Source organism: Sinocyclocheilus grahami, unplaced genomic scaffold (genome assembly GCF_001515645.1).
Source record: "Sinocyclocheilus grahami isolate Dianchi unplaced genomic scaffold, SAMN03320097.WGS_v1.1 scaffold30.1, whole genome shotgun sequence".
NCBI lineage: Eukaryota > Metazoa > Chordata > Actinopteri > Cypriniformes > Cyprinidae > Sinocyclocheilus > Sinocyclocheilus grahami.
Window position 1 is genome coordinate 312,377 of NW_015505209.1, and position 26,456 is coordinate 338,832.

Below are 26,456 nucleotides of genomic sequence, written 5' to 3' on the forward strand. Positions count from 1 at the left end.
GCTCAACCGCGTCGTCTATTGGTTGGTTTATATCCCTGGATGAATTTGAGCAAAGATACTGAGGTTCTTACATAAATACAAAATAAATGTTTCTGGGCAAAACAGCCGCGGCTGCATCAACAAAAATTGACGAAACACAGCCAAGCATTTTTTTAAAAAAGAGGGCGAGACTCCACCCAGCGCTCACTTCCGTGTTGTGTCACGTGCTGCTCAACCGCGTCGTCTATTGGTTGGTTTATATCCCTGGATGAATTTGAGCAAAGATACTGAGGTTCTTACATAAATACAAAATAAATGTTTCTGGGCAAAACCCAAATATCGACTTCCCGTGATCCTATATTTTTTAAATAAAAGAATAAAGTCTATTCAAATGGATTAATATAACGTTTTACCCGCAATTTTAGCTCTGAGCCCTAAGAAACCGTACGCATGCTGTGTCTGGCGCAGTGCAGAGTGGGCACACTGACCGATAAAGCAGCTTTAGAGACTCCTTTCTGAATGGGTTACCAGCTGAGTCATGCACCGCATCTGCATCCCAGCTAAGACACATAATTTAAAACCATAAAACACCTTGAAAATGAACACGGATAGGTTCAACCTCACTGTTGACGAGTATTTAGGTTGTTACGGTTATTATTGCTTGGTTGGTTGTTTTGATGGTTCGTACATTGATAAACTGCAGTCGGTTCCAAGATAACGGCTTGCAGATGATTGACCGATGCATTGACATTTTTAACACTACTGTCATGACATTGCCTTTTCTTTTTCCTTTCCAGCCGAAACGAATGTCCTATATATGGACATATTTATTGTTATTTATTTATTATAATATTTTATTTATATATAATATATTAGTACTATATTATATATGAATATTTTTAAATACAGATATTACCATGCTACATTACAGTTTTACCAGTGTGAAGAATGGGAATCACATACTCTTCAGGGAAGATACATCCATGTCTTCTGGAAATGCTTCAGACAGATTCTGATTTTTTTAAGTTAAGCCATAACTCTTTACTTTAGTTGCTTGCATTGGTGTGTTTACAGTGAACAAATACGGCTGTTTCTTCTTGCAGATCTGTTGGCAATGTCAGAATACAGTTCACTTTTACTGCTGTTGTGTCCTGACTTTCTTACTGAGATGGTACAAAATGCAGCCAGGTAGATCCATATTTGTTTTTTGATGTTTCCTTGACCGTTCCCATTGATATTTAACAGATTTTTTTTTCTGTTGTAGGATTGTCCTGATTGTCTAATGTCATTCTCAGATTTTATTTATTAATTCCAAATCCAGTTCTATTATGAAGGTAATAAACTTTATAATATAATATAATATATAACACAATATGAAGCTGCAATTATAACTGTAATAATAAGCTGTATTTTTCAAAATTTTCACTTTGGTAGTATTGCGGTTCTTAAAGTTTCGAGTCACAGAACCTACTTTATTGCAAAAAAATACACTTTAAGTGAATTCAGATTGAATTAAATATTGAAACAAAACAATGTCAAATAAAATAACATAAACGGTTTTCCTTATACAGTCAAATAAAATGAAAAGTAAAATCTTGATGTTAAAAAAAGTAGATTCCAGTCTTATTAGTCAAGCACCCCATCACAGAAGCACTGGTGATATTTAAAGGTTCTGCTAACAACAAAAGCCGTTCTGACCTTGAGTTTAACTGCGGTTGTAACAGAAGACCAGAGTGACATCATCACTACCCTGTGAAAGCGTTTCTATGGTTACTCGAGGCTCCGTCTTTCATCGGAATGATCTCATCCTCATTCACTTTCACAGAGTTTGTGGAGAGTGTGTCTGTGATTTACCAAGACCTGCTGAAGAACCCAAACACCATCATAGTCCCGCGCAGCGCAGCCAACTAGGAGCCGGACGCTCAAGAAGGTGTAGACTCCTCCATCTTTTGTGACTGTATAGAGGGACTTTGTGAGAGGTTTAAACACAAGTAAGACAAAAGTTGAGAATTTTTTTAACAATCATCATTCATTCATAATATATTGTAAACTTATTTATATCAGTTACTTACCAAGTTTTTTAAGTAAAAAATTTGTAACTGTTATATTTTATTTTATACATTTTATTATACTAATATATATATATATATATATATATATATATACACAGAATTATAGATTTTTTTTTAAATAGTCAAAATAATTTCAACAGTTATTTTATTACTTTTGAATTTGCAGTTTATTTTTTAAATGATATTCGATTTATATTTAAAGGTCCCATATTGTCAAAACTGAAATTTCCTGGCTTTTTTCATGATAACTGAGGTCTAAGGGCTATGTAACTACCATGTACGTTTCAAAACAGTCAATCCACAGACAAATGCACACAGCCTGCATAAAGTAGCTGTGCCTTTTCATGAGCCATTGTGACCTCCGTAAAATGGTGACGTCAGAACTACTCAGTCACCGCCTTCAGTCACCACCCCGAGCACTGCCCATCGCCCCACCCTCCTTTTGCCAAACCCCCAGAAAACATTGCGTCCATGCCATTGCTGAGCAACTTCAACACGGAAACATGTCAAGAAAACGCTGTTCAGTCGATGGATGTCAGGAAACTACATCATTGCACAGGCTTCCGAACTAGGGTTGGGCCTATAGACGATCGTCCATCGCAGATGGCTGATAGACTTCACGATATAGAGCCGGCATCCCCCCTCCCCCTCAAACCCCTGCAATCCAGCCACATCCCAATACCGTGTTCGGAAAGAAAATGGCGTGTACTACAGAACCCCGAAAGTTAATAAATATGAGATGAGAGGAAAATATATATTTCAATATTTTCTCTCGCAGTTATATCATTGGGTAATTATACTGTTTAAATTGCGGGCATCAGGCAGGGAGCCACTATTATGCCTGGCATTGAAACTGCTTTTGAATGCACCATTTTAGTTTCACTTTCACTTTCGAGATTCGTAATCGCACATACTTTCTTTATACTATGGAGCGGCAGTACTTACCACACATTTTACAAGATTAGATGTTTGTCAGAGGTGCTCAGGATCTGCAATTCGCCATCGTCCTCAGTCATCTCTCCTTACTCTGTTTATGTGGTAAGTGAAATTTTATGTACTGTAATATAACAGGCATTATGTAATGTCCGCAACCCATAAGTAAACTTCATTATTACATTATTACAAACTGTTACATTATGGAGCCTGCATAATCTGAAATTATAGTTTGTAAACGGTTATGCAACGCTGACATGTTGTATAAGTAGGAAAGCAATAGTTACGTAGATTACTGCATTGGTTTTTTGGAAAATTCTGAAACATCATGTTGTAAGCACATTTGATGAGGTGGTTGGTTGTCGCCTGCCGTCACTGATTCGGGGTCTGAGTCCGGCTAAAACATGTAAGACCGGAAAACATTTCCCTCAGCAGTGGCCATCATTACAGGTGTTTCTATTTTTCTATTTGCCATAGCAGGCTACAGCATACATGAACCTAGTTACCTGTGGTTGGCCTGGCCTTGCGTCACTCAGAAAGCAACAGGCCAATCAGAAGAGAGGCTCATGAATATTAATTATACAGGCCAAAATCGACCTGTTGAAAGTAGAGCTCCTGAGAAAGGAGCTGTAAATAGATGGTTTTTGGTACTTATACCGCAAATATATATTCTTAAGGACATCAAAACCTAAAATAAAACTCCAGAAAGGTGTATAATATGTGACCTTTAAATATATAATTATATTTAAATTACATTTGAATGATTGCATCTATATTTAAATACAATTATAGTAGTATGCTTATGTAGTAACTTGTTTATCACTAAATTTAATAGCACCCACTATAGCCATCTTTACTACTAGAATATGATAGTGATTTAATTTTCCCAGGTTTCCTTCCACTGTTGCCATTAAGGAGATCTTAGAGAGCAGTCAGCGAGTATCTTTCTATGGCTTCCAGATGGCCTTGGCTCGGCCAAACATGAAGGAGTAAACCAAGACATCGGTGAGCATTAGATGATGCTTAAATGTATTTCTGAATACTTGTAACTTTTATTAATTCGAAATATAAACTGAATGCTTTATCTTGTGCCATTTATTTATCAGGTGCTCTTCCCAATAAATTGGACCTGCTGATTGATCCAGAGATGGACCAGGAGCTGGAGAGACTGAGAGAGACGGACTTGCTCAAAGAGTATATTACAGTCACTTGCTGGTTAACTATAAACCGTGTGTTATTAAAAGACGGAGAGCTTGCTAACAATCCTTTTTATATTTTTATAATAACACTTTTATTAAAGCTAATGTACTTGCATTTGACAACATGTTTCTGTGATTCTTCCAGCATAGCTCAAGTCGCCATCAGCCCGACGTCCAACAATAGCAGCAGCAGCGCTGTGGGACAGAAGGAAATGTCCAAGAAGGCCTCACCGCGCAAGTCCCTGCACCAACGCAAGAGGATCGAAATGGAGAGCAACGGTTCTACAGAGGAGACTGACTCTTCTGAGAATTAACATGCACAGACCTGCTTGCTAGCATCTTTATGATTTTTTTTGACAACTGTTAGTGCAGGTTCACTAATTTGATTAGAAAATGGCGTTTCAATAGTGCTGATGTATGCTGTCTGTATTCACTACTTTCTAGTTCTGTGGGCGTCTCTGTAACCCAACTACTTCTGTTGCTGAAGCAAAAATAAATAAATAAATTGGACAGCCATATTGTCTGAAATTATAATTATTTTATATTAACTTCTTGTTTATATGACGGTTGCATAAAATAAACATTCAGTAGTTGAGTAACTGGTCTGTGATGAACTTAACCCAAAGAATATTTGAGTGCAATAAGGTATATATAAAATTGAGTTTAACTAAACAAACATAAGTAAAATCAGTAATATTTTAAAAATATTACATTAACTTTTATTCAGGAAGAATGCTTTAAAAAGTTAAGACCTTTTGACTTTTACATTGTTACAAATATATATGTTTACAATAAATGTTGTCCTTTTGAAATTTTCAACACTGATCATTTTTTAAGCACCAAATCAGTGTATTAGAATGATTTCTGAAAGATCATGTGACACTGAAGACTGGAGTAATGATGCTGAAAATTCAGCTTTGCAACACAGGAATAAATCACATTTTAAAACATATTAAAATACAAAACAATTATTTAAAATTGTAATTATATTTCACAATATGTGAATTACACACACACACACACACTTTTAATAATTACACTCCAGGACAATCCATTTACAAATGGGATTTAACTTTATGGGTTCCACAGAAGACATGTGATCATTCAAAAAGCAAAACAAAACAATGTACAGTGATAAATGAAATAGGCACAACTTGTGATTTTTCAGGATTGGTTCGCAGATATTTTTTGCAGACACAAATGGTCCTATTAACTGAATACCACCTTTCAAAATGGCCATACCATGCAAAACATCTTCAAAACTGTTCTACGGAAAACCATTTGGCCTGTTGATCTATTCAATGAAAACTTTGCTTGTTTAGTGAATATTGCATATTAGGTATGCGCATGCTGTGAGGATGTGCCATTTTGAAAGGACTGGTGAAGATGGGTCCATTTTAGGCCTTGGCTTTAAAACCTTTCTTTTTGTATCTAGGGGGAAACAATTGAGAAAGAACACATTTTTCATAACCAGACAGCCATATTCCTCAGCACCATATAAGTCCTCTCCGTATATATTTTCAATTGCCAGAATAATATATTTTATGATCTTTCCATTTCAATATAATTATAAATAAGATATCTTATATAATATGTAAAAAGAAAATTATTTGGTTTTCACAGCTACATACGTCAGGGATACTGAGATTGAAGCAGAATGCGAATAAGCCCAGACTACGCTCTGTTTAACAGAGCAACACATGGGAATATAAGCACACATTAACATTAAATACGAGAACCAAAAAACAAAAAGCACGGAGCATGGATGCCATATTGTATTTGTGAGATTCTGTAGTGCGCAAGTGACTGAAGATAAACAGCAGCAATTACCCTATTTAACATACAACACTTGAAATTGTGGCACAGCAATGCTCTGGATCACGGTTTCATAACCTTGGGTTCAAAGCGGTGCTTTCAAAACGATGTGAGAAACATTGGAAAGTGTTTTTTAACCTGGGGTTTCGCATAGTGGGACACTAGATGGACAGACTGGGCTGCATTCAATTACATGGTTCTTCCATTTTGAGTGAAGAAGGACATGGCCCAGGAAAGCTTTGGTTTCAGATAAACTTTAATTTTGGGATCCAGTCTAGCTTTAAAGCAACTGTATGCGTATTTATGCGACTTTGGAGCCCCCTACAGTTAAAAGAGTGAAATTCGCTGTCGTAATTACAGTCAACATCTGTACACGTGCATTTGTTGCTGCCGTAAAGGAATCCGCCCTTTTCGCGTATTTAGTACCTGCTTACCAAATTCCCAGGCGTTTGTGGAGGAGCGCGGGAAAGAATCAGAAACCATTCGCCTCAGATTAAGTGAGCCATCTGGAAGATTTTGAAACTGATATTTCAAGGTAAAAAAACGTACATACAGTTGTTTTAAGATCTCCTTTCTGTCTTATGTTGTTTCATCCATCAAACATTGTGCTTCGAATGAATTCAAAACCAAACTTCGCACAAATGATTTTAACAAGTCACATCAAATTTTTTTTTTTTGTTATTAAACTTCGTAAGGCTTTACACCAGTCAGTAATACTCGAGTTGTACAATGTGAAAGTAGTTGCGCTGTAGCTGATATCTGTTTTCGATTTTAACATTTGTCTAAAATAGACATCAACATTATATCATCAACATAACATGTTACAAAGAGGCTCAAAACCACCATCATGCGACACCTCATATAGTATGTGATAATGGAAAAATATGAATAGACTGAAGGTCATTCGAGGAAGATGTCTTCTGTTGGACAGGAATATTCCATATGTTCTTTGTAGAACTGCTGAAAAGCTTTCCTGTAAAAACAAAAGTATTTTTTTATATACATATCTATATTATATGCACTAAAGTCATATTTTAATAGCACTTTTGGAAGGTCTAGATGTGATTTTTAGATGTAGAATGAGTTTTGCTTTTATTTGTGCTTTCAAAAAATTGACTCAGGAACAGAACCAGGTTTTGAAAGTAAAAATTCCATTCATTTTCTAGGAGAGTTGATTTTTAACGATAACTTATAAATCATTAAAGAGAGACCTACTTTAAGCTATGTTGTTGTTAATCGCTGGTATACGCTTTTGTTAAAGCCATCAGCCTGCATAATTTTAAATTGTTTCTTAATCATATTTAACAACAGAATTCCTGGTGAAAAACTACATTACCCATGATTCTTCAGAGAATCTCCTCCAATCAGAGATTAGCGACAAATTGCACCAAAAGTAGTACAATCTTCCTGTGCTCTCAAACTACTTATCTTCATGTGAAGTCAACATTTTAAAATCAATATTTTTTATTTCTCTAGGCCTATTGTTTTTAATTTGATTGTCATTCATAATGCTTAATGGGATTGTAGTTCTTTCCCCTAACTAAAGCCACATAGTCTTGCACCTTTGTTTTTGGTCCAATTTTTAAATACTTCTTGGCTTGGCTTCAAATCAAAATTTTTTAACAATGTGATTCACCTTGTAACTGGCTGGTTTAGTTCATTTCACTATGTGAAAATTTTAAAGTGGAAAGGCACGGTTGCACTCTATTTTCTTTTTTGACCAATCAACAGAAAGATTCTATTATTTTAATCCAATTAGCAAAAAGATCCATATTCTCACAAAATGAAAATCAACATTTTGTGGTCCTTAGTTCATATCTATTAGCCCTGAGATTATCTGTATGTTAGCATACAACTAAAAGCTGACTTTTGATAAAAGATGATGTAAAAAATCTCTCTTTCTGGGAAAATGGACCATAAAATTAATAAGTAATTACTTTTTTTGTCCAATTAAATTGTTATTTATTTATTTATTGTCTAATCAAATGGCTTACTAAATTGAAGATGATATGCCCTGCAACTAACTAGCAAATAATTATGTATACTTCTGTATATGTATTTCTGTATACAGCAATATGTAAAAAGCAGTATGTTAAATGAGTAGGATATGTTCCTAAATATTTGAGTTAGTGTTTCAACAGTAAATCAAAAAAGAAAATTGTGTTTGTGGGATCTTTAAATGACTAGAGAACAACTCACCCTATAGATTCAGCCAGTTTCGTGGTTGTATCATCTGAGAAGAACACATGACAGGCAAATCTCTGGTATGCTGGATGTTTCGTTATTACTCCAAAATACCTGAAAAAACAAATGATGGAGTATTTACTGTCCAGAATGTGGCTTTATTGTTGTTTTTGTATGTTCTCTTTTTCCCTGTAGGGGGCATTGTAGATGGGTAAACATTGAGTTATTGTATTTACAGCTTTAAATAAGTGACCACAAACTCTCAGTCCCAAATTAAGAATTTTATTCATCTAAATTTATTTATCAAAGAGCCCTGAGAACATGTCTACAAAAATATTAGGCAGCACAACTGTTTTCAACATTTATTAAATATTATTACATTTATTAAAATGAATATTAAAATTAATTTAAAGTATTTTATACATTTATTTAACCCCTAATTCACTTATTTTCACTTGAGAACTAGTCAAAATTGATAGAAAGGACCTAATAATAGCATTTTGAGAGAAACCATGATTTTCTGTTCAAACTCACTTCTTGTTTTTCGGATGGCACCCACAGAAGGAGATGTTTTTCAACTGAAAAAAGTGAAAGCACTTCTCACCCTGTAAAATATGGAAAGAAAGACTGAGTGGTCTAATCAGCAGCAGGGATTGAAACACATTAGTGTAAGCTGCAGCCACATGATGTCAGTGTGGTGCGAGGTCGTCGTAGTATGTGTGCTTAACTCCTGAACCCTGTGATTTACATCACTGAGCACGTTCACTAATTCACTCACAGGGGCTTAGGGGGCGAGATCCCCCCACATTATGGCTACAGATTACCATTCGGTCTTAAGATGCTTCATTGCATAGCTGTGGGACTGAATATGTTGCGTCACAGAGCACAGTTGAGTGAAAGAGCCTTATGGTGGCAACATCTAGCCAAAATATGAAGCCAAGGCAGAAGGAATTATTTGACCTTGAGTTCAAATATCAATTTTTATGAATTCCTACTATGCTATTTCATATCATCATCAATTTTTATTAAAGTAAATTGACACCCTCAAGCCTTATTGAATTACTACCATAAATTATAAAATAACAACGATTTTTTTTAAACGTTTGAGGTTTGTAAAGGTACTGCATGACAGGAATGACCCTTGTGCTTATTTGTTTTAAGAAGAATACAGTATACAAACCCTTCCAGAAGTCCGACAGTCATCTTGAACAATGATTTTCAATCCTCTTGTGTTGATTTCCAGAATGCAAGGTGAAGGGGGGCTGAACTGCATTGTTGTTCGTCTGTTTGATGCTATCTGTTGACATAATCAGATTTCATATGAACTTCAGATTAAATATGAACAACATCATTTCATTGTAGTTATTATGTAAGTATATGGAAATCAAAGGCAGAATTATAATGCAAAAATGGATTAGTATACCTTGTGCATGGCGGCACAAAGCACATCATTCCCTTTGTGATACGGTACTTGAACAGAACCAAGGAATTTTACCCAGAATTTGTCCATCCAGTCACTTTTGACCTCTGAATAAATCACAGCAGACAGAGAAGGCCATTATTCCTCAATGCACAAGAAACAAACGCTCAGATACTTAAAATACTATAGCAAAGCCAAGATTTACCTTTAACAAGCTCATCCTTTGTCACCTTGACGGCATAAAATGCAGGGAAGATGCCTCTGGATCCAGTGCGCATGTTGTAGGCCTCGCACCAAAGATCCTCGGCCTGCACCTCAACCAATAAGGGGTCATCCGCCTCCATCTCCAACTCATCATCATGGCGAGGAATAAACCTGTAAATAAGCCAAAATTAAGAGTGCTCAGGTAAAAAAAAAAAAGAAAAGAAAAGAAAAAAGTGGTTTAGGGTACCACCCAAGAGTAGAGTGTCTCTCTGAACAAACTATATACACTCTTAAAAATAAAGGTGCTTAAAAGGTTCTTCACAGCGATGCCATAGAAGAACCATTTTTGGTTCCACAAAGAACCATTCAGTCAAAGCTTTTTTAAAGAATTTTTTTAAAGAATTTTTAAAGAAAGCTTTTTTTTAATCTCTTTCTTACCTTTTTATAATCTGAAGAACTGCTTCGGATGTGTGTTCATGGTGTGTGTGTGTTCACTGCTGTGTGTGTGCACTTAGGATGGGATAAATGCAGAGAACTAATTCCTAGTATGGGTAACCATACTTGGCCACATGTCACGTCACTTTTTTCACTTTTTAACCTTCTTTTGCCACAAAGAACCTTTTGTGAAACAGAAAGTTTCTTCTATGGCATTATGAAGCACCTTTATTTTTAAGAGTGTATTTGCGTAGTAAGATATGTCTTAGTACTCTTTTTTTTTATTTTTTAGGGCTGTCATCTGGTTTCACTGTAGTTTGTATTTAGGTGAATTTCACAAAATAAAATGTTGACTTTTTTAGGACAGTTCTTTTAGTTGCATTGTAACATTATTTTCACGACAATTTAGCACATTAAAAATATAATAATAATAAATAAATACAGTAAAATGTATTGCAGTATGTTTTATTTGCGTAACTGTCAAAAAAGCAGAAAAATAAATAATAATAATGGTCCCAAAAATAGGCTTAATTTTAAAAAGGCCTGAAACTTTCTTGGCTGGGATATGTTTCAATATCTCTTTTAAGTCACTTGGTTACTTTCTATTTTTTTTTTAAATAGTGTATCAAGGATTTGATCGAATCCTTACCTGAACACTGCTCTGTGGCTCTGTTCTCTTTCCTCTCCATTAATAACACAGGAGAAGAATCCAAACTCAGCACCTGAGTGGGAGAACAAACGTTCATTGTCACAACAAAGGATAGAGACAAATTTGGGTAGGAACTGCTGGCTGAATTTCATCATCTTGATCCTGGCTGGTGAAAGGTGGGTCTGATATTAGCAAACCTATTAATGAGGAAAATCTGTAGTTCTTGCAAAGCGTTGGCAGATGTATTACTGAAGGGGTGCCACAAGGTTCAACCCTTGGCACTTTGCCATTCCTTCTGAGCCCTTTTCACACTGCCCTAGCCTTCATTTGGTGTATCCACTGAATATATAAGGTTAATGGATGTTTAGCTTTACATGAAGAGCTAATTTTTATAAATGTATAAGCCATACATTTTTTTTTAAAATTATATTGCATGTTCAACCCCTTTATAGGACAGGTTATGAGATAAAACCGTCATCTACTGGGAGCACATGGCCCTTTTTGCTGCACAACTGCCACTTTAAATTGATTTTGGATACATTTCTGTATCAGATGTATTTTTTTTTATTTTTCAAGTTTATTGTAACATATCAGAAGCCAAAAAATAAACTCATAAACTAGGCATTGGGGACAATGGAAGTGTTTCACGGTCAAAAGTATCCGAAATACCCCAGCAGCCTCAAGAAATGGCTAAATGGATTTTAGAGTACTTAAATAATTAATATCTGTGCACATTTGCAACAACCTCTATGTTAAGAAAATGAATTTTTTACAAATAAATTCTAAATGTATTCTTATTTTCCAAATTCCAAATCAGCTCTTATTACTCACCAGAGAAACGTGACAGTCCATTCACAAAGATGTTCATGAACTTGCGGGAACGGGGCATGTCTGAGGTGGTGTCTGTGGTGGAGTCTGCAGACAAACAGGAAGTGTCTCTCCTCATGCCCCTCCCTCCCGACTCTTCCTCCTCTTCATCCACTTCCTGATCCTCCTCGTCCTCGTCAATAGCAGACTCGTAGACAGTATTGTCACTGTCACTTTCGTATCCTTTGTAGCAGTCCTTAATACTCACTAGCTCGAGCTTAGCATGCTCATCCACCACCAGGGTGTACTTAACGGAGTCATACGTCAGTCCTGAAGCATCCGTGCTGACCGCCACCGCCTTTAAGTTCCCTGTGTCCTCCTTCGCCACTTTAGGCTTGTGGGTTTCAGCCCACTTACTTGCGTCCCCCGCGTCACTGAGGCTGACAGTCCGGCATGGGGGCGTGGGTGGGTACACCTCATCCTCCTCGCTAATGGAGGGGTTCGGACAACCCGCCGATGGGTAGTAGTGAAGGGGAGGAAGCTCCGTGTCCGAACTAATGGACATGCGGTTGCTGTCGCTGCTCTGGGACAGAAATGGTCGCTCTTGTTCACCGTTGACTGGCGTGAGGTGGATCTCCTCTGTTGCATTTCCTTCCGAAATGTGAAAGTCCTTGTTTTTGTCGACCAACTGGTCACATGTACCTTCATTCTCCGCAGGATACTGCACTTGTTCCCGATAGCTGCTGGCGGTGTGAGACTGGGCTTTTTGCTTGCAAATGGTCGGCATGTCAAGGACACCCTCTATCAGGGTCACTTCCGTGGATTTTTCCCTCATGACCGTCTGCGTGAGGGGCACCACCACATTGGGGTTGTTCAAAGACTCAGAAAACTTGTCCTTCTTCTTGGTGTGAAAGGTGGAGGCTTTGTTCGTGGAGGAGGCAGGGCCCCTTGGTTTGGTGTCCACCCTGGCCTGAACTTTGTCCCCATCGGTCAGGCTAACCTGCTCAGGTTTGGCCACCGGATCTCCTGTTTCGCACACACAGAAGATTATACATTAGGCAATAAGCCTAATGGAGGAACACATCTGAAGCCATATTAAAAGTCATGCAAAATGCTAAGTTTCACTCTGAACAAGAAGTAATCAGTCTTGATGGCTTTTAAACGAATATAGAAGGTGAATATATGATATATGGTATAATATATGGAGTTGAAGTGTCATTTTGTCAACTGAAGAAAGGTACCAGCAAATAATATGAGATTAAAGCCTCCTCAGCACCAAATGTACGTAAAACGTAAAATTAAAATAGTAATGAATTTTAAAATCATATTGCAATGGAAGTAGCGACAGTATTTTCATCCATATTGTGATGTGCATTCTAGTGAAACACATTATCGAAAACTTATTTCAATCCATCGGTTGGGATGGTGGCAGATCTTAATTGGAGAAGTTTGTCACCAGAAAAACATCCAGTTATGACATTTTGATTAAGAATTACAAGGCAATATGAGAAGAAAAAAAGAGAAAAGTCAAACATGCATGAATTGTTCACAATAAGATCAAAACCATGGGTTTGTAAAATAGTGTGAATTTTCATTTCATACAACATTTAGGTAAGTGCTAATGCTTACATATGCCAAATGCAAATTTCCCATCATCAGGGAAGCATATAATTTTAGTATATAGGGAACCCATCCAAATTGGGACAAAGCCATAGTATTTAAACTCATAAATGTATTTCAACAAAAAAATAAACAGATTAGCTTTACAGTATCCAAGCCTTTTTTCATACTAGGAGTTACTAGCAGAAATCTGATGAACTCTCTGGGTAAGTAGATTGATGAAAATCCCATTAAGTTAATTACAACACAAACACATTTTCATTCCATGGAAGCGAATACTACAAAAACACCTACAATTATGAACAACAATACACCTACAACTTGTATTTCTTTCATTTATGGTAGTTCCTCTAATGCATAAAGGTGATTATGAAAAATTACTTGTTTGGAAAATTCAAGTCTCAGAAATTCTTCAGACATGTTCATTTGTGTGGTGTGCATGGCCATTACTCACCCTTAATGTGTGGTGATGAAGAATGGGTTTTCTTTTCTTTCCTCCGTTCTTTCTCACTAAAGGAATTGTTATTTATTGTGTCCTGCAATTAAAGTAAAATGAATGAGGGATAGATTTTAATAAACAAAATGCTGAGAGATTTAGACCAGTATTGTTGAGATTAACACTTACAAAAAATATATATATCTAAATATGATAAAATAAAAAAAAAACTAAAACTGACGTGTACATCCCTCCATCTTGGATAAATCATGTGATTTTGCCAGCATTACTCATTGTCACCACATTTTAGGAGCTTTTCTATAGTGAAAAGAAATAGAAACTGTATTTGACAACAATCCATAAAAGGAGAGAGAGTTACAGGAAGAGCAATCTGACCGATAGATTTACTGCTTTTTCCTGATGCTGACTCACCAATTGACCACACTGCTATAATGCACCTTTAACACTGACACTCCTATGTTGCCATAGCAATGCGCCCATCGATGATGCAGGAATTGGCATGCTTGAGAGAGAGTGTCTGTGTGTGCGTAAGTGTGGGGGTAGATGGGAACACACAGTGGTGTTCGTGACGGAGTAGGAAGACACAGATGGCTAATATGATGCTCTTATTTAGTGACACTAAAAACGGTATGAGGAAAGAAACCAGATGGAAGAAACTCGATCCCACAGTTCATTGCTATCTAGTTTATTAAACGGAGCCTGTCTCAGTCTATCACTGTATCAGATTAGAAACTAAGTAATCTTTATCTCTGCAGGAAAAAAAAATATGACATTGAAATTTGAGAAAGGCATCTCAAAGAATTGACAGTTATACATACTGTTATCTATATGCTATATACACTTTGACTATGTTATGTTTTTATTTATGTTATGTTTTTTTTTTCTTCTGACTTTTAAATTAAATGTTCCCTCCTGGTGTAAATGACCCTGCCCAACTCAATCTTCAATTCTTGCCATCTTCAAGAATCGGCTAAAAACACATCTCTTCCATATTTATTTGACCCTCTAACTCTAGCACTCTCTATTCTAATTATATTCTTTAAAAAAAACACTTGTCCCTTTTAGACTTGCACTCTATTCATTTGCTGCTTGTTTTCTTAAAAAAAAAAAAAACTAACTCGCTTTCTAATCTTTTTGTATTCTGTCTGTTTTCTTTTCATTTATTATACAATTAACAAAATCAAAAAAGACCTCTAACACTAGCTTGCTCTATTCTATCTGTTTTCTTTTTTATTTATTATATTATTTAAAAAACCCTTGCTACGTGTACTGCGTTTAGCTAACTGAGACTTGTTATAGCACTTGTATATCATTGCTCTTTTGTTGATTTTTATTGCTTCCATTGTCCTCATTTGTAAGTCGCTTTGGATAAAAGCATCTGCTAAATGACTAAATGTAAATGTAAATATACACAGTTATCTATATGCTAATGTAATATATATCTTATTCTAATATACTCCTAAAAGTTACTTTAGCAGATTTAAAATACATATTCATGGTTGTAAAATATTGATGACTCATCCTGCACTACATTGTTTTGTCCAATTAGATGCTTTCTAGTGTAGGAATGTCTATAAAGCTAATAACATAAACTTAATAACATAAAAAAAGGTAATTGTCTATTTTTTTAAAGGGACTACTTCTGCCCAAACATACAGCTTCAATAGAAAATGTCAACAAAAGAAAAAAAAAAAGAATGTTAATTCATTTAATCAGGTCTTTAAACCAAACAAAATGGCAGCATGTTTTAAAGGGATAGTTCACCCATAAATGAAAATTCTGTCATTAATTACTCACCCTCATGTCGTTCTAAACCCGTAAGACCTCCGTTCATCTTCGGAACACAAATTAAGATATTTTTGGTGAATTCTGAGAGCTCTCTGACCCTCCCATAGACAGCAATGTAATTACCATGATCAAGGTCCAGAAATGTAGCAAGGAGATCGGTAAAATAATCCATGTGACATCAGTGGTTCAACAGTAATTTTACAAAGCTACGAGAATACTTTTTGTATGTAAAGAAAACAAAAATAACGACTTTATTCAACAATTCGTCTCCTCCGCCTCACCCTGGTGCCATTTTGGAGAGTATCCACTGAACGTAAACAGCGTATGCTATTCTGATTCAGCTGCGTCACACGGATACGTTTTTTATGTTGTTTACGCTTTGATTCGAATGAAAACAACGTATCCGTATGAATTGTTGAATAAAGTCGTTATTTTTGTTTTCTTTGCGTACAAAAAATATTCTCGTAGCTTCGTAATATTACGGTTGAACCACATGGATTATTTTACAGATCTCCTTGCTATGTTTCTGGACCTTGATCGTGGTAATTACATTGCTGTCTATAGGAGGGTCAGAGTCAGAGAGCTCACAGAATTAATAAAAAATATCTTAATTTGTGTTCCGAAGATGAACGGAGGTCTTGCGGATTTAGAACGACATGAGGGTGAGTAATTAATGACAGGATTTTCATGTTTGGGTGAACTATCCCTTTAATTAAGCTATTTACAGTCTTTTAACAAAATGAAAATAACTTTCTAATGCTCCGCATCTAAAACAACCTTCCTTTCTGGATGCCATCCAATTCCATTCAGGTATGCCATGAAATTAAAATAATTATATTTCCTTGTAAAATCAAGTCTGTACATTTTTAATGGTTTAATATCCCATTTCACTTAAAAATGTTACAATATTACAAAAGTAATAGAAATTGGTTGTCAGTAGTGCTTCACATTGATTCTGAGGGTTTCAGCCAACACCCTGGCCTCTAGCTTGCTAGCTGAAATATTTCCATCACAATGTAGATATTTTTAGAGTAGACTTCTCGCGGTTTTACTTGTATTACCCAATAACTCTGTTCACTTTCTGTAGAAAAGCTCTTTGCTAATTCCTCAAATGCCCTTTGAGCCCAGTGGCTGTGCCAATGCTGCAGACGTGGAGAGATTCAACAAGCCAAGATTATAAGATTAAAGACAGGGAAGCATATTTACAGTCATCCACCATCTTCTCTGGTTGTAAAACGGTCTGCCGACCTGGATATGATTCAATGTGCTCAAATATTCAAGCAAAAGCAGTTTTTTTCACACAAGCAACTGTCAACTTCATAATAACCAGTTGTCAAAATAATTAGATATAATACAAACTGGGTTTTGCAAGTCTTAATTATAAAGACCATCGGTTTTAATACATCCAGTGATTTGGGAATTCGGGACACTAGACTGGCCAGCACTAATGCTATAAGATGGTAAATATTGTTATCCAATTACTACAGAACAACTGCATCGTGTTAAATGTGCATTTTTAGCTCAGCACAGGTTAAAGTGATAAACATTCTTTCATCATTTACTCATCCTCATATCATTCCAAAACTTTATTGACCTGTATTAAATCAAGAATGAGATGTGTTTTTGTTTGCCTTCAGAAGATCTGGAATAAAGTACTTTTTTGACACTTTTAATATACATTATAGTGCAGCTGGAACATTAAACAAAATATCTCCCTTTGTTTGGATTGACATGAGGGTGAGTAAATGATTCAGAGACAGTATTTATTTATGCATTTAAACTGAGTTGAAAATACGCATATAACCATTATATCTAGAATATTTATAATTATAAATGTCTTTTTGATACAACTCGGGGCAATATAGGAAATTACAGCAAGCAGCATAACCAAATCCTATTGCAGTAACAGAGAAAATTGAAAAGGTAATTTTAAGTTCAGTACAGTCTGGGTTGGAAGTGTTTTCAGGAGATCAGTGCTGGGCCATTACTTAAATCATTTAGTTTCCTTAGCCTCATTACCCATGATGCACTTCAAAATTCAGAGAGAGAGGACTCTTAAAGACTAAAGTAATATCAGTGTTTATATATATATATATATATATATATATATATATATATAAAATAATATTTAATAATATTTATTTAACACACACACACACATATATATATATATATATATATATATATATAGTTTAGTAATATTGGGTCTTAAACGTATTTCAGTTAGTTAAGGCAGCATTTAAATTTTTTATGTAATATTGATTTGATTTTAGCTTCATTTCAATTAACACAAACTATTTTTAATAGTTTTACTTTGATTTAAAAATAACAACACTAGGTTAGATTATGTGCAGTAATAATAATACATTTTAACCCATTTATAATGTCTGTAATTATCATTATTGACATTTAAAAGTGTGTTTTGTAAAATAGAATAAATTGGGACATTTAATATTAAGGGCAAACTGTAGTTAATTAAAGAGCTCAAAACAGTTTGTCATATAACACCTAATTTTAGTGCTTCAGAAATGCATAATGGAGATCAGGGCTTAGTTGTCACAACTAAAATTCCAGTATCACATTTCTGAACATCATAAAGCTACTCTTGTCAGGTCAGAGTATGTTGCTTTTCCATTGGGGAATGTTGTCACACAATGTCTTTTTCCAGGACAGTAATGTTGGAAATGTTAACTAACGAAGCCTAGAAATACTCCAAGGAGTAAAAACTGTGACAACATGCCCCAGTCTCTTCCAACATTATATATAGATCAACAAGTTATCTACAGTAGCTATCCCAAAAATGTCAAATCACAACCCGTTCAAAAACAGTGCCACATATGACATCCCACCTCATTATATTTTGTTCAAATCGACACAAAGTGCCGCCCCCTGCTGTTTGACCCTCACAGGTCAACAGTAACGATCCACTCTCACTCTTTCTTGTCGGATTGCATTACGCACGGAGGGTGGACAGCAGTGATTCATAGCAGGTGGGCAGAGCGGGAGCTCACAAACAGGAAACGTCATCAGCATCACCGGCCGGGAGTATCAAAGAAACCCGAACGCTACATGCCACCGATTTGCATACACACTGAAAAAAACACTCGAGATCCTGTTTGTGCAGTATGGAAATCATCACTTTTACTGTAAAACAATTTCTAATCCCCGTCCATCTGCCTCGGACGTAATTGCAAGCCTCTTAAAGACCGTAGGCCGCTGCCAAAACTGTCCGTCTCACCTGAGTCCTTGGCACTTGGGGGAAAAGATTCAGGGTGGTGGGTCTCTTGGGCCGGTATGTATCCATGGCAACGGCAGGGATGAAATCCGTTAGCTGAGGCTGAGTGACAGGCGGCCCTGCGCCCTGCTCTTCCTTGTGGTTGTCATCGACGGCATCAACTGGCCGCCTCTCGTTCTCTTCTTCCTCCTCTTCTGCATCAATCAGGTCCAAGTGGAGCATCTCCGTCTGCAGCTCCACCACCCTCCTCCTCCGGCCGCTCCTCGGCGTGCCATTGGTCGGCTGAGTCATGTGATCCTGGGAAGAGCAGGCAGCAGAGCTTTAGAGGCGAGAGCAAAGGAGCTGCAGTCAGACGCAGCCGGCCAATCAGAGCGCGGTGATGACATCAGCCTGTGGCTCCCTTCCTGGCTGCTGTAAGGAAAGCTAATTCAATCCCAGAGAACAATGAGGCGTGTCGCGCGACATAAGCAAAATAAACACACCCAGAAATGACGAGGAGAGAAATTATGTTTAATTATGCTAAACTGCCTTATTGTATTTAAACGCAGCTCTTCTTACCATAAATACCATGTCAGTTATCACATTAAAAGGCTGGGAAATCAAAAATGAAGGATTTTAGCTATTAGATAGATAATGATATCCATGCTAACAGTCAGATGTTATTGAACATGTTACAAATTCTGTCAAAGACAATTACGCTGAACCTCTGTCTTTTGACACATTTTCTTATAATGCCAATCATTGCATAATAAGGGTAGTGAAATCTTAAAAAGAGATATTTTTGTTTTAGTCAGACGATGAAAATCATGATGTGACTGAACATGTTTTGAATTCCCTGTGACAAAAGCATTATGCTAAATTGCCTTCTTGTCTTGATCATGTTAAACCATCAAATGTGACTGAATATTATAAATTCTCTCTTTGTCAAAGCCAATTATGCTATGCTAACTGCCTTATCTATTAACGCAGCTTTTCTTAGCATTATGTTATGTGGTGCTAATTATTACATATAAAGCGTAGTGAAATCATAAATTATGGATTTTTGTTTAAGTGGTCAGATGATGATATCCATGACAAATTGGCAGATGTGACTGAACGTTATAAATTACACTAAATTGCCTTCTTGTCACTAAACACAGCTTTTCTTAGCATAAACACTTATGTTATGACAGTAATAGTCACATAAAAATGTTGCAAAATCATAAACTAGGGATTTTTGATCAATCACATTGTCCAATTATGCTAAACTGCTTTATTGCCTTCAAATGCAGCTTTTCTAAGCATAAACATTTATGCTATGATACTAACTATTGCATAGAAGAGGTTGTGAAATCATAAATGAGGGATTTTGAAGTTTAAGTGGTGAAGTGATGATATCCATGATAAACAGTCAAATGCGATTGGCATTAACACAGAATTTATAACATTCAGTTAAGCTAAACTGCCTTATTGTCTGTAAACAGTTTTTCCTAACATGAAAATGTATGTTAGGACGTGAAAAATCACATAAAAAAGGCTTTGAAATTATGAGGGATTTTGCTTAAGTTTAAATGGTTAGACGATGATATCCAAGATAAACAGATGTGATTGACTTTGAAATCTCCCCTCAGTGTTCATGTCTAATAGGCGCTGAACACAATAGCCTCTATTGTGACCTCACTCACTCATATGAATACTGATATACTCAGTCTCTACACATATTTGGACTGCAATACATGGAAAATGATGATGCGCCTTTGGCCTAGAAATCTATTTTTACTGTGGGCTAAACAGCTCACCAGGCTCAGCACCATCAGATGATTCCTCATTCAGCTTCAGACTGTGTCTCATAGAAAGATAAGTGACTGTTTGGTTTTAGGGTGGAGAGATATATAAACCACACACACGTTTTACTTTGTGGTGGGGACCGCCTGTTGATGGCTACTGTTTTTGAATTAAGATAACTGCGATTACTTTATTAACGGTAATCATACTCTTTAAATACATTTTAATTAAGGGAGGACACAAGGTCAAAAATGGAAGGGATAGATCATGCAAAAGTTAACTTTTTGGTCATCATTTACATTTACTCACCATCATGTAATTCTAAATCTGTTTGACTTTGTTTTGATCATAAAAAACAAAAGGAGATGTTTTACAGAATGTCCAAGCTGCTCTTTTTATGCACACTGAGAGCCTAACATTATCTTTTGTTTTCTACATAAAATGATTTTTCAAAGTTGTAAATAAATTAAGGTTAAGTGTAACATTTGACTCCTGAACTAGTCTAATGTAGTGAGCTGTAAGTTCATAGCTGGATTTTAGCCCACTGGAGATTAGCTTAGCTACAGGCTCAGAGCAGATGTTAATTAACCCGTATAGGCATGTACAGGTGGTGCTTTGGCACACCTCCCAAAAATCAGAGTAAACCCTGACCCCACAATATATATTCAGCTAAATATATGCCAATAAATAAGTATTGAAAATCACAAATATATTGCTTAAATATACAAGTAAATATATTTAAAATAAAATAACCTAAATAAATGATTCTCTCTTAGAAAATAGGTCCAAAATCTTTCACTGGGGCAGTATCTTTTCAAAACGTACTAATATGAACTTTTAAGTAACAAATATGCACCCTTTAGGAGTAAATAAGGTATAGAAGTTCACCTTTTGAAAATATAGGTACTAAGTATTGAAAATCACAAATATATTGCTTAAATATACAAGTAAATATATTGAAAATAAAATAACCTAAATAAATGATTCTCTCTCAGAAAATAGGTCCAAAATCTTTCACTGGGGCAGTATCTTTTCAAAACGTACTAATATGAACTTTTAAGTAACAAATATGCACCCTTTAGGAGTAAATAAGGTATAGAAGTTCACCCCGAGGGATTTTGCTTAAGTTTAAATGGTTAGACGATGATATCCAAGATAAACAGATGTGATTGACTTTGAAATCTCCCCTCAGTGTTCATGTCTAATAGGCGCTGAACACAATAGCCTCTATTGTGACCTCACTCACTCATATGAATACTGATATACTCAGTCTCTACACATATTTGGACTGCAATACATGGAAAATGATGATGCGCCTTTGGCCTAGAAATCTATTTTTACTGTGGGCTAAACAGCTCACCAGGCTCAGCACCATCAGATGATTCCTCATTCAGCTTCAGACTGTGTCTCATAGAAAGATAAGTGACTGTTTGGTTTTAGGGTGGAGAGATATATAAACCACACACACGTTTTACTTTGTGGTGGGGACCGCCTGTTGATGGCTACTGTTTTTGAATTAAGATAACTGCGATTACTTTATTAACGGTAATCATACTCTTTAAATACATTTTAATTAAGGGAGGACACAAGGTCAAAAATGGAAGGGATAGATCATGCAAAAGTTAACTTTTTGGTCATCATTTACATTTACTCACCATCATGTAATTTTAAATCTGTTTGACTTTGTTTTGATCATAAAAAACAAAAGGAGATGTTTTACAGAATGTCCAAGCTGCTCTTTTTATGCACACTGAGAGCCTAACATTATCTTTTGTTTTCTACATAAAATGATTTTTCAAAGTTGTAAATAAATTAAGGTTAAGTGTAACATTTGACTCCTGAACTAGTCTAATGTAGTGAGCTGTAAGTTCATAGCTGGATTTTAGCCCACTGGAGATTAGCTTAGCTACAGGCTCAGAGCAGATGTTAATTAACCCGTATAGGCATGTACAGGTGGTGCTTTGGCACACCTCCCAAAAATCAGAGTAAACCCTGACCCCACAATATATATTCAGCTAAATATATGCCAATAAATAAGTATTGAAAATCACAAATATATTGCTTAAATATACAAGTAAATATATTTAAAATAAAATAACCTAAATAAATGATTCTCTCTTAGAAAATAGGTCCAAAATCTTTCACTGGGGCAGTATCTTTTCAAAACGTACTAATATGAACTTTTAAGTAACAAATATGCACCCTTTAGGAGTAAATAAGGTATAGAAGTTCACCTTTTGAAAATATAGGTACCACCCCAGTGGCAACTTTTGTATCTTCTTCTGAGAGTGTATGAAAATGTATTTGTTTACCCCAAAATTCCAGCTATGAAAACGGACTAAAATTTCTACAGTAAGTTTATTTGAGGGTACAGACTTACTTTAGGATTGAGGTCGAGCTGGCTGAGAGTGATTCCGTTCTCATCCGTGATTTCTGTCACTTCTGACAGGTCGTCATCCTCGTATTCATTCAGACTGATATCATGGGTTAACCTGCACACCCACGCAGACAGTGACACACACTATGTCATCTCTCCACGAGGCCATTGCTAGACAATCATACACAGAGAGAGGGCAAGGCTCTCCTACTCATCTGATAACTTCACGTCGACTACTGCAATGCTGTAAACTAGGCGTATTACTCCCTGATTTATAAATGTAAACAAAGTTTTAAAGTAGTTTCTTTTAGTCATTTAATGTAATCCTGCAGGTATCAGTTGGCATTCTGCTAACTTTAAGTTTACAATTTAAGTCTATTTAATAAACCTTTATATCAATTTATATTTATATATAAACAAATTTACATAAGAATATTACAGACTTATCAAAGGTTATTTTCAGAATTATGTTACGCATATGGAAATCTGTTGTAAGAAAGCATAAGCAAAAACAAACAATTCTTCTGTTTTTCCCCCTAAATGTAAATGCTTTTTTAACACATTGTATGAACTTGCTTAATGACAATATTATTTATTATACCTAAGGTTTAGAAAGTGGTGAAGTGATGATATCCATGATAAACAGTCAAATGCGATTGGCATTAACACAGAATTTATAACATTCAGTTAAGCTAAACTGCCTTATTGTCTGTAAACAGTTTTTCCTAACATGAAAATGTATGTTAGGACGTGAAAAATCACATAAAAAAGGCTTTGAAATTATGAGGGATTTTGCTTAAGTTTAAATGGTTAGACGATGATATCCAAGATAAACAGATGTGATTGACTTTGAAATCTCCCCTCAGTGTTCATGTCTAATAGGCGCTGAACACAATAGCCTCTATTGTGACCTCACTCACTCATATGAATACTGATATACTCAGTCTCTACACATATTTGGACTGCAATACATGGAAAATGATGATGCGCCTTTGGCCTAGAAATCTATTTTTACTGTGGGCTAAACAGCTCACCAGGCTCAGCACCATCAGATGATTCCTCATTCAGCTTCAGACTGTGTCTCATAGAAAGATAAGTGACTGTTTGGTTTTAGGGTGGAGAGATATATAAACCACACACACGTTTTACTTTGTGGTGGGGACCGCCTGTTGATGGCTACTGTTTTTGAATTAAGATAACTGCGATTACTTTATTAACGGTAATCATACTCTTTAAATACATTTTAATTAAGGGAGGACACAAGGTCAAAAATGGAAGGGATAGATCATGCAAAAGTTAACTTTTTGGTCATCATTTACATTTACTCACCATCATGTAATTTTAAATCTGTTTGACTTTGTTTTGATCATAAAAAACAAAAGGAGATGTTTTACAGAATGTCCAAGCTGCTCTTTTTATGCACACTGAGAGCCTAACATTATCTTTTGTTTTCTACATAAAATGATTTTTCAAAGTTGTAAATAAATTAAGGTTAAGTGTAACATTTGACTCCTGAACTAGTCTAATGTAGTGAGCTGTAAGTTCATAGCTGGATTTTAGCCCACTGGAGATTAGCTTAGCTACAGGCTCAGAGCAGATGTTAATTAACCCGTATAGGCATGTACAGGTGGTGCTTTGGCACACCTCCCAAAAATCAGAGTAAACCCTGACCCCACAATATATATTCAGCTAAATATATGCCAATAAATAAGTATTGAAAATCACAAATATATTGCTTAAATATACAAGTAAATATATTGAAAATAAAATAACCTAAATAAATGATTCTCTCTCAGAAAATAGGTCCAAAATCTTTCACTGGGGCAGTATCTTTTCAAAACGTACTAATATGAACTTTTAAGTAACAAATATGCACCCTTTAGGAGTAAATAAGGTATAGAAGTTCACCCCAGTGGCAACTTTTGTATCTTCTTCTGAGAGTGTATGAAAATGTATTTGTTTACCCCAAAATTCCAGCTATGAAAACGGACTAAAATTTCTACAGTAAGTTTATTTGAGGGTACAGACTTACTTTAGGATTGAGGTCGAGCTGGCTGAGAGTGATTCCGTTCTCATCCGTGATTTCTGTCACTTCTGACAGGTCGTCATCCTCGTATTCATTCAGACTGATATCATGGGTTAACCTGCACACCCACGCAGACAGTGACACACACTATGTCATCTCTCCACGAGGCCATCGCTAGACAATCATACACAGAGAGAGGGCAAGGCTCTCCTACTCATCTGATAACTTCACGTCGACTACTGCAATGCTGTAAACTTCTAGGCGTATTACTCCCTGATATATAAATGTAAACAAAGTTTTAAAGTAGTTTCTTTTAGTCATTTAATGTAATCCTGCAGGTATCTTTAAGTTTACAATTTAAGTCTATTTAATAAACCTTTATATCAATTTATATTTATATATAAACAAATTTACATCAGAATATTACAGACTTATCAAAGGTTATTTTCAGAATTATGTTACGCATATGGAAATCTGTTGTAAGAAAGCATAAGCAAAAACAAACAATTCTTCTGTTTTTCCCCCTAAATGTAAATGCTTTTTTAACACATTGTATGAACTTGCTTAATGACAATATTATTTATTATACCTAAGGTTTAGAAATAAAATTGTTTTAAGCATTCTTACCCTCTATCTGCAAGCTAGCCGTTTACTGACAATTTAAGCTTTAAGAGCACTCAGACATACTAAATTCACAGTGCTTCCTGTTTATATACCTGCAATTGTGCAGCCGCCCACATTTCTAGATAGATAAGATGAACAAGACAATTTAACATGATAACAATGAATTCAGTCCAGCGAATGAACCTAGCATAACTATAAACGTCTTTTTGCACACCACAGTCGTTCCTTTATCTTTTGATTATGATTTTGTACCATACAAAAGACTCAAAGCAAACACTATATACTCATTAAATTACAAAACCTTCAGTTTTATCCATAAACCTACATAATTTCCTTCATGCACACCTAACTACCTATTGGCCTATTTCAGAGAACACGAGCTGATCCAAGGTCAGTTAAGTGCAGCATAAAAAGGCCGTGTGGGGGACACGGCTGCATCACTACTGTACCATTTCTCCCACTGTTCCTCCATCCAGCTGTCCCCATCTTCTCTGGAGTCCATGGCCAGGCTGAGCACCATCTGCGGGGCAGGGCGGGGTGCCACTGGACCCTTCTTGGGGGGGAAATCGATGGAGTCGACAATTATGCCACTTTTTTTCTCCACCACCAATCCGGTAGTCCACACAGAAATGTCCTCCACGAGGGTCCTCAGGGGGGTTACATCAGCCACGGGAAGCTGTAGTGGATGTCCTCACTTCCCCTGGAAAACATCCTTCTGTACACCCCTGACACTCCTTGCTCTGCATGTGTCCTTCAATGGAGCCATTAAAGTCAGCAGTGGATGAGGGAGAGCGAGAGAGAGAGAGAGAGAGAGAGAGAGAGAGAGAGAGAGAGAGAGAGAGAGACAGCACGAGAAATAGCGAGCCAG

General features: G+C 36.1%; 1 protein-coding gene and 1 pseudogene across 1 annotated transcript in view; one reads left to right on the top strand and one right to left on the bottom strand.

The window, feature by feature from the left end:
- Positions 1-868: 868 nt before the first annotated feature.
- Positions 869-4,497, top strand: LOC107572983 (UPF0705 protein C11orf49 homolog; annotated as a pseudogene).
- Positions 4,498-5,228: 731 nt separating this feature from the next.
- LOC107572995 (C-Jun-amino-terminal kinase-interacting protein 1-like) overlaps positions 5,229-26,456 on the bottom strand; it is a 29,397-nt gene continuing 8,169 nt past the window's right edge. The window contains exons 6-19 of the mRNA XM_016259434.1: positions 26,038-26,264; positions 24,971-25,082; positions 23,150-23,205; positions 22,942-23,053; positions 18,801-19,094; positions 13,772-13,853; positions 11,722-12,723; positions 10,891-10,963; positions 9,808-9,977; positions 9,606-9,709; positions 9,363-9,479; positions 8,717-8,787; positions 8,198-8,296; positions 5,229-6,971 (exon numbers count right to left, since the gene is read on the bottom strand). Of these exons, the coding sequence (XP_016114920.1) occupies positions 6,899-6,971; positions 8,198-8,296; positions 8,717-8,787; positions 9,363-9,479; positions 9,606-9,709; positions 9,808-9,977; positions 10,891-10,963; positions 11,722-12,723; positions 13,772-13,853; positions 18,801-19,094; positions 22,942-23,053; positions 23,150-23,205; positions 24,971-25,082; positions 26,038-26,264 (2,592 nt within the window). The 3' untranslated portion in view covers positions 5,229-6,898. The remainder of the gene's footprint in view (positions 6,972-8,197; positions 8,297-8,716; positions 8,788-9,362; positions 9,480-9,605; positions 9,710-9,807; positions 9,978-10,890; positions 10,964-11,721; positions 12,724-13,771; positions 13,854-18,800; positions 19,095-22,941; positions 23,054-23,149; positions 23,206-24,970; positions 25,083-26,037; positions 26,265-26,456) is intronic.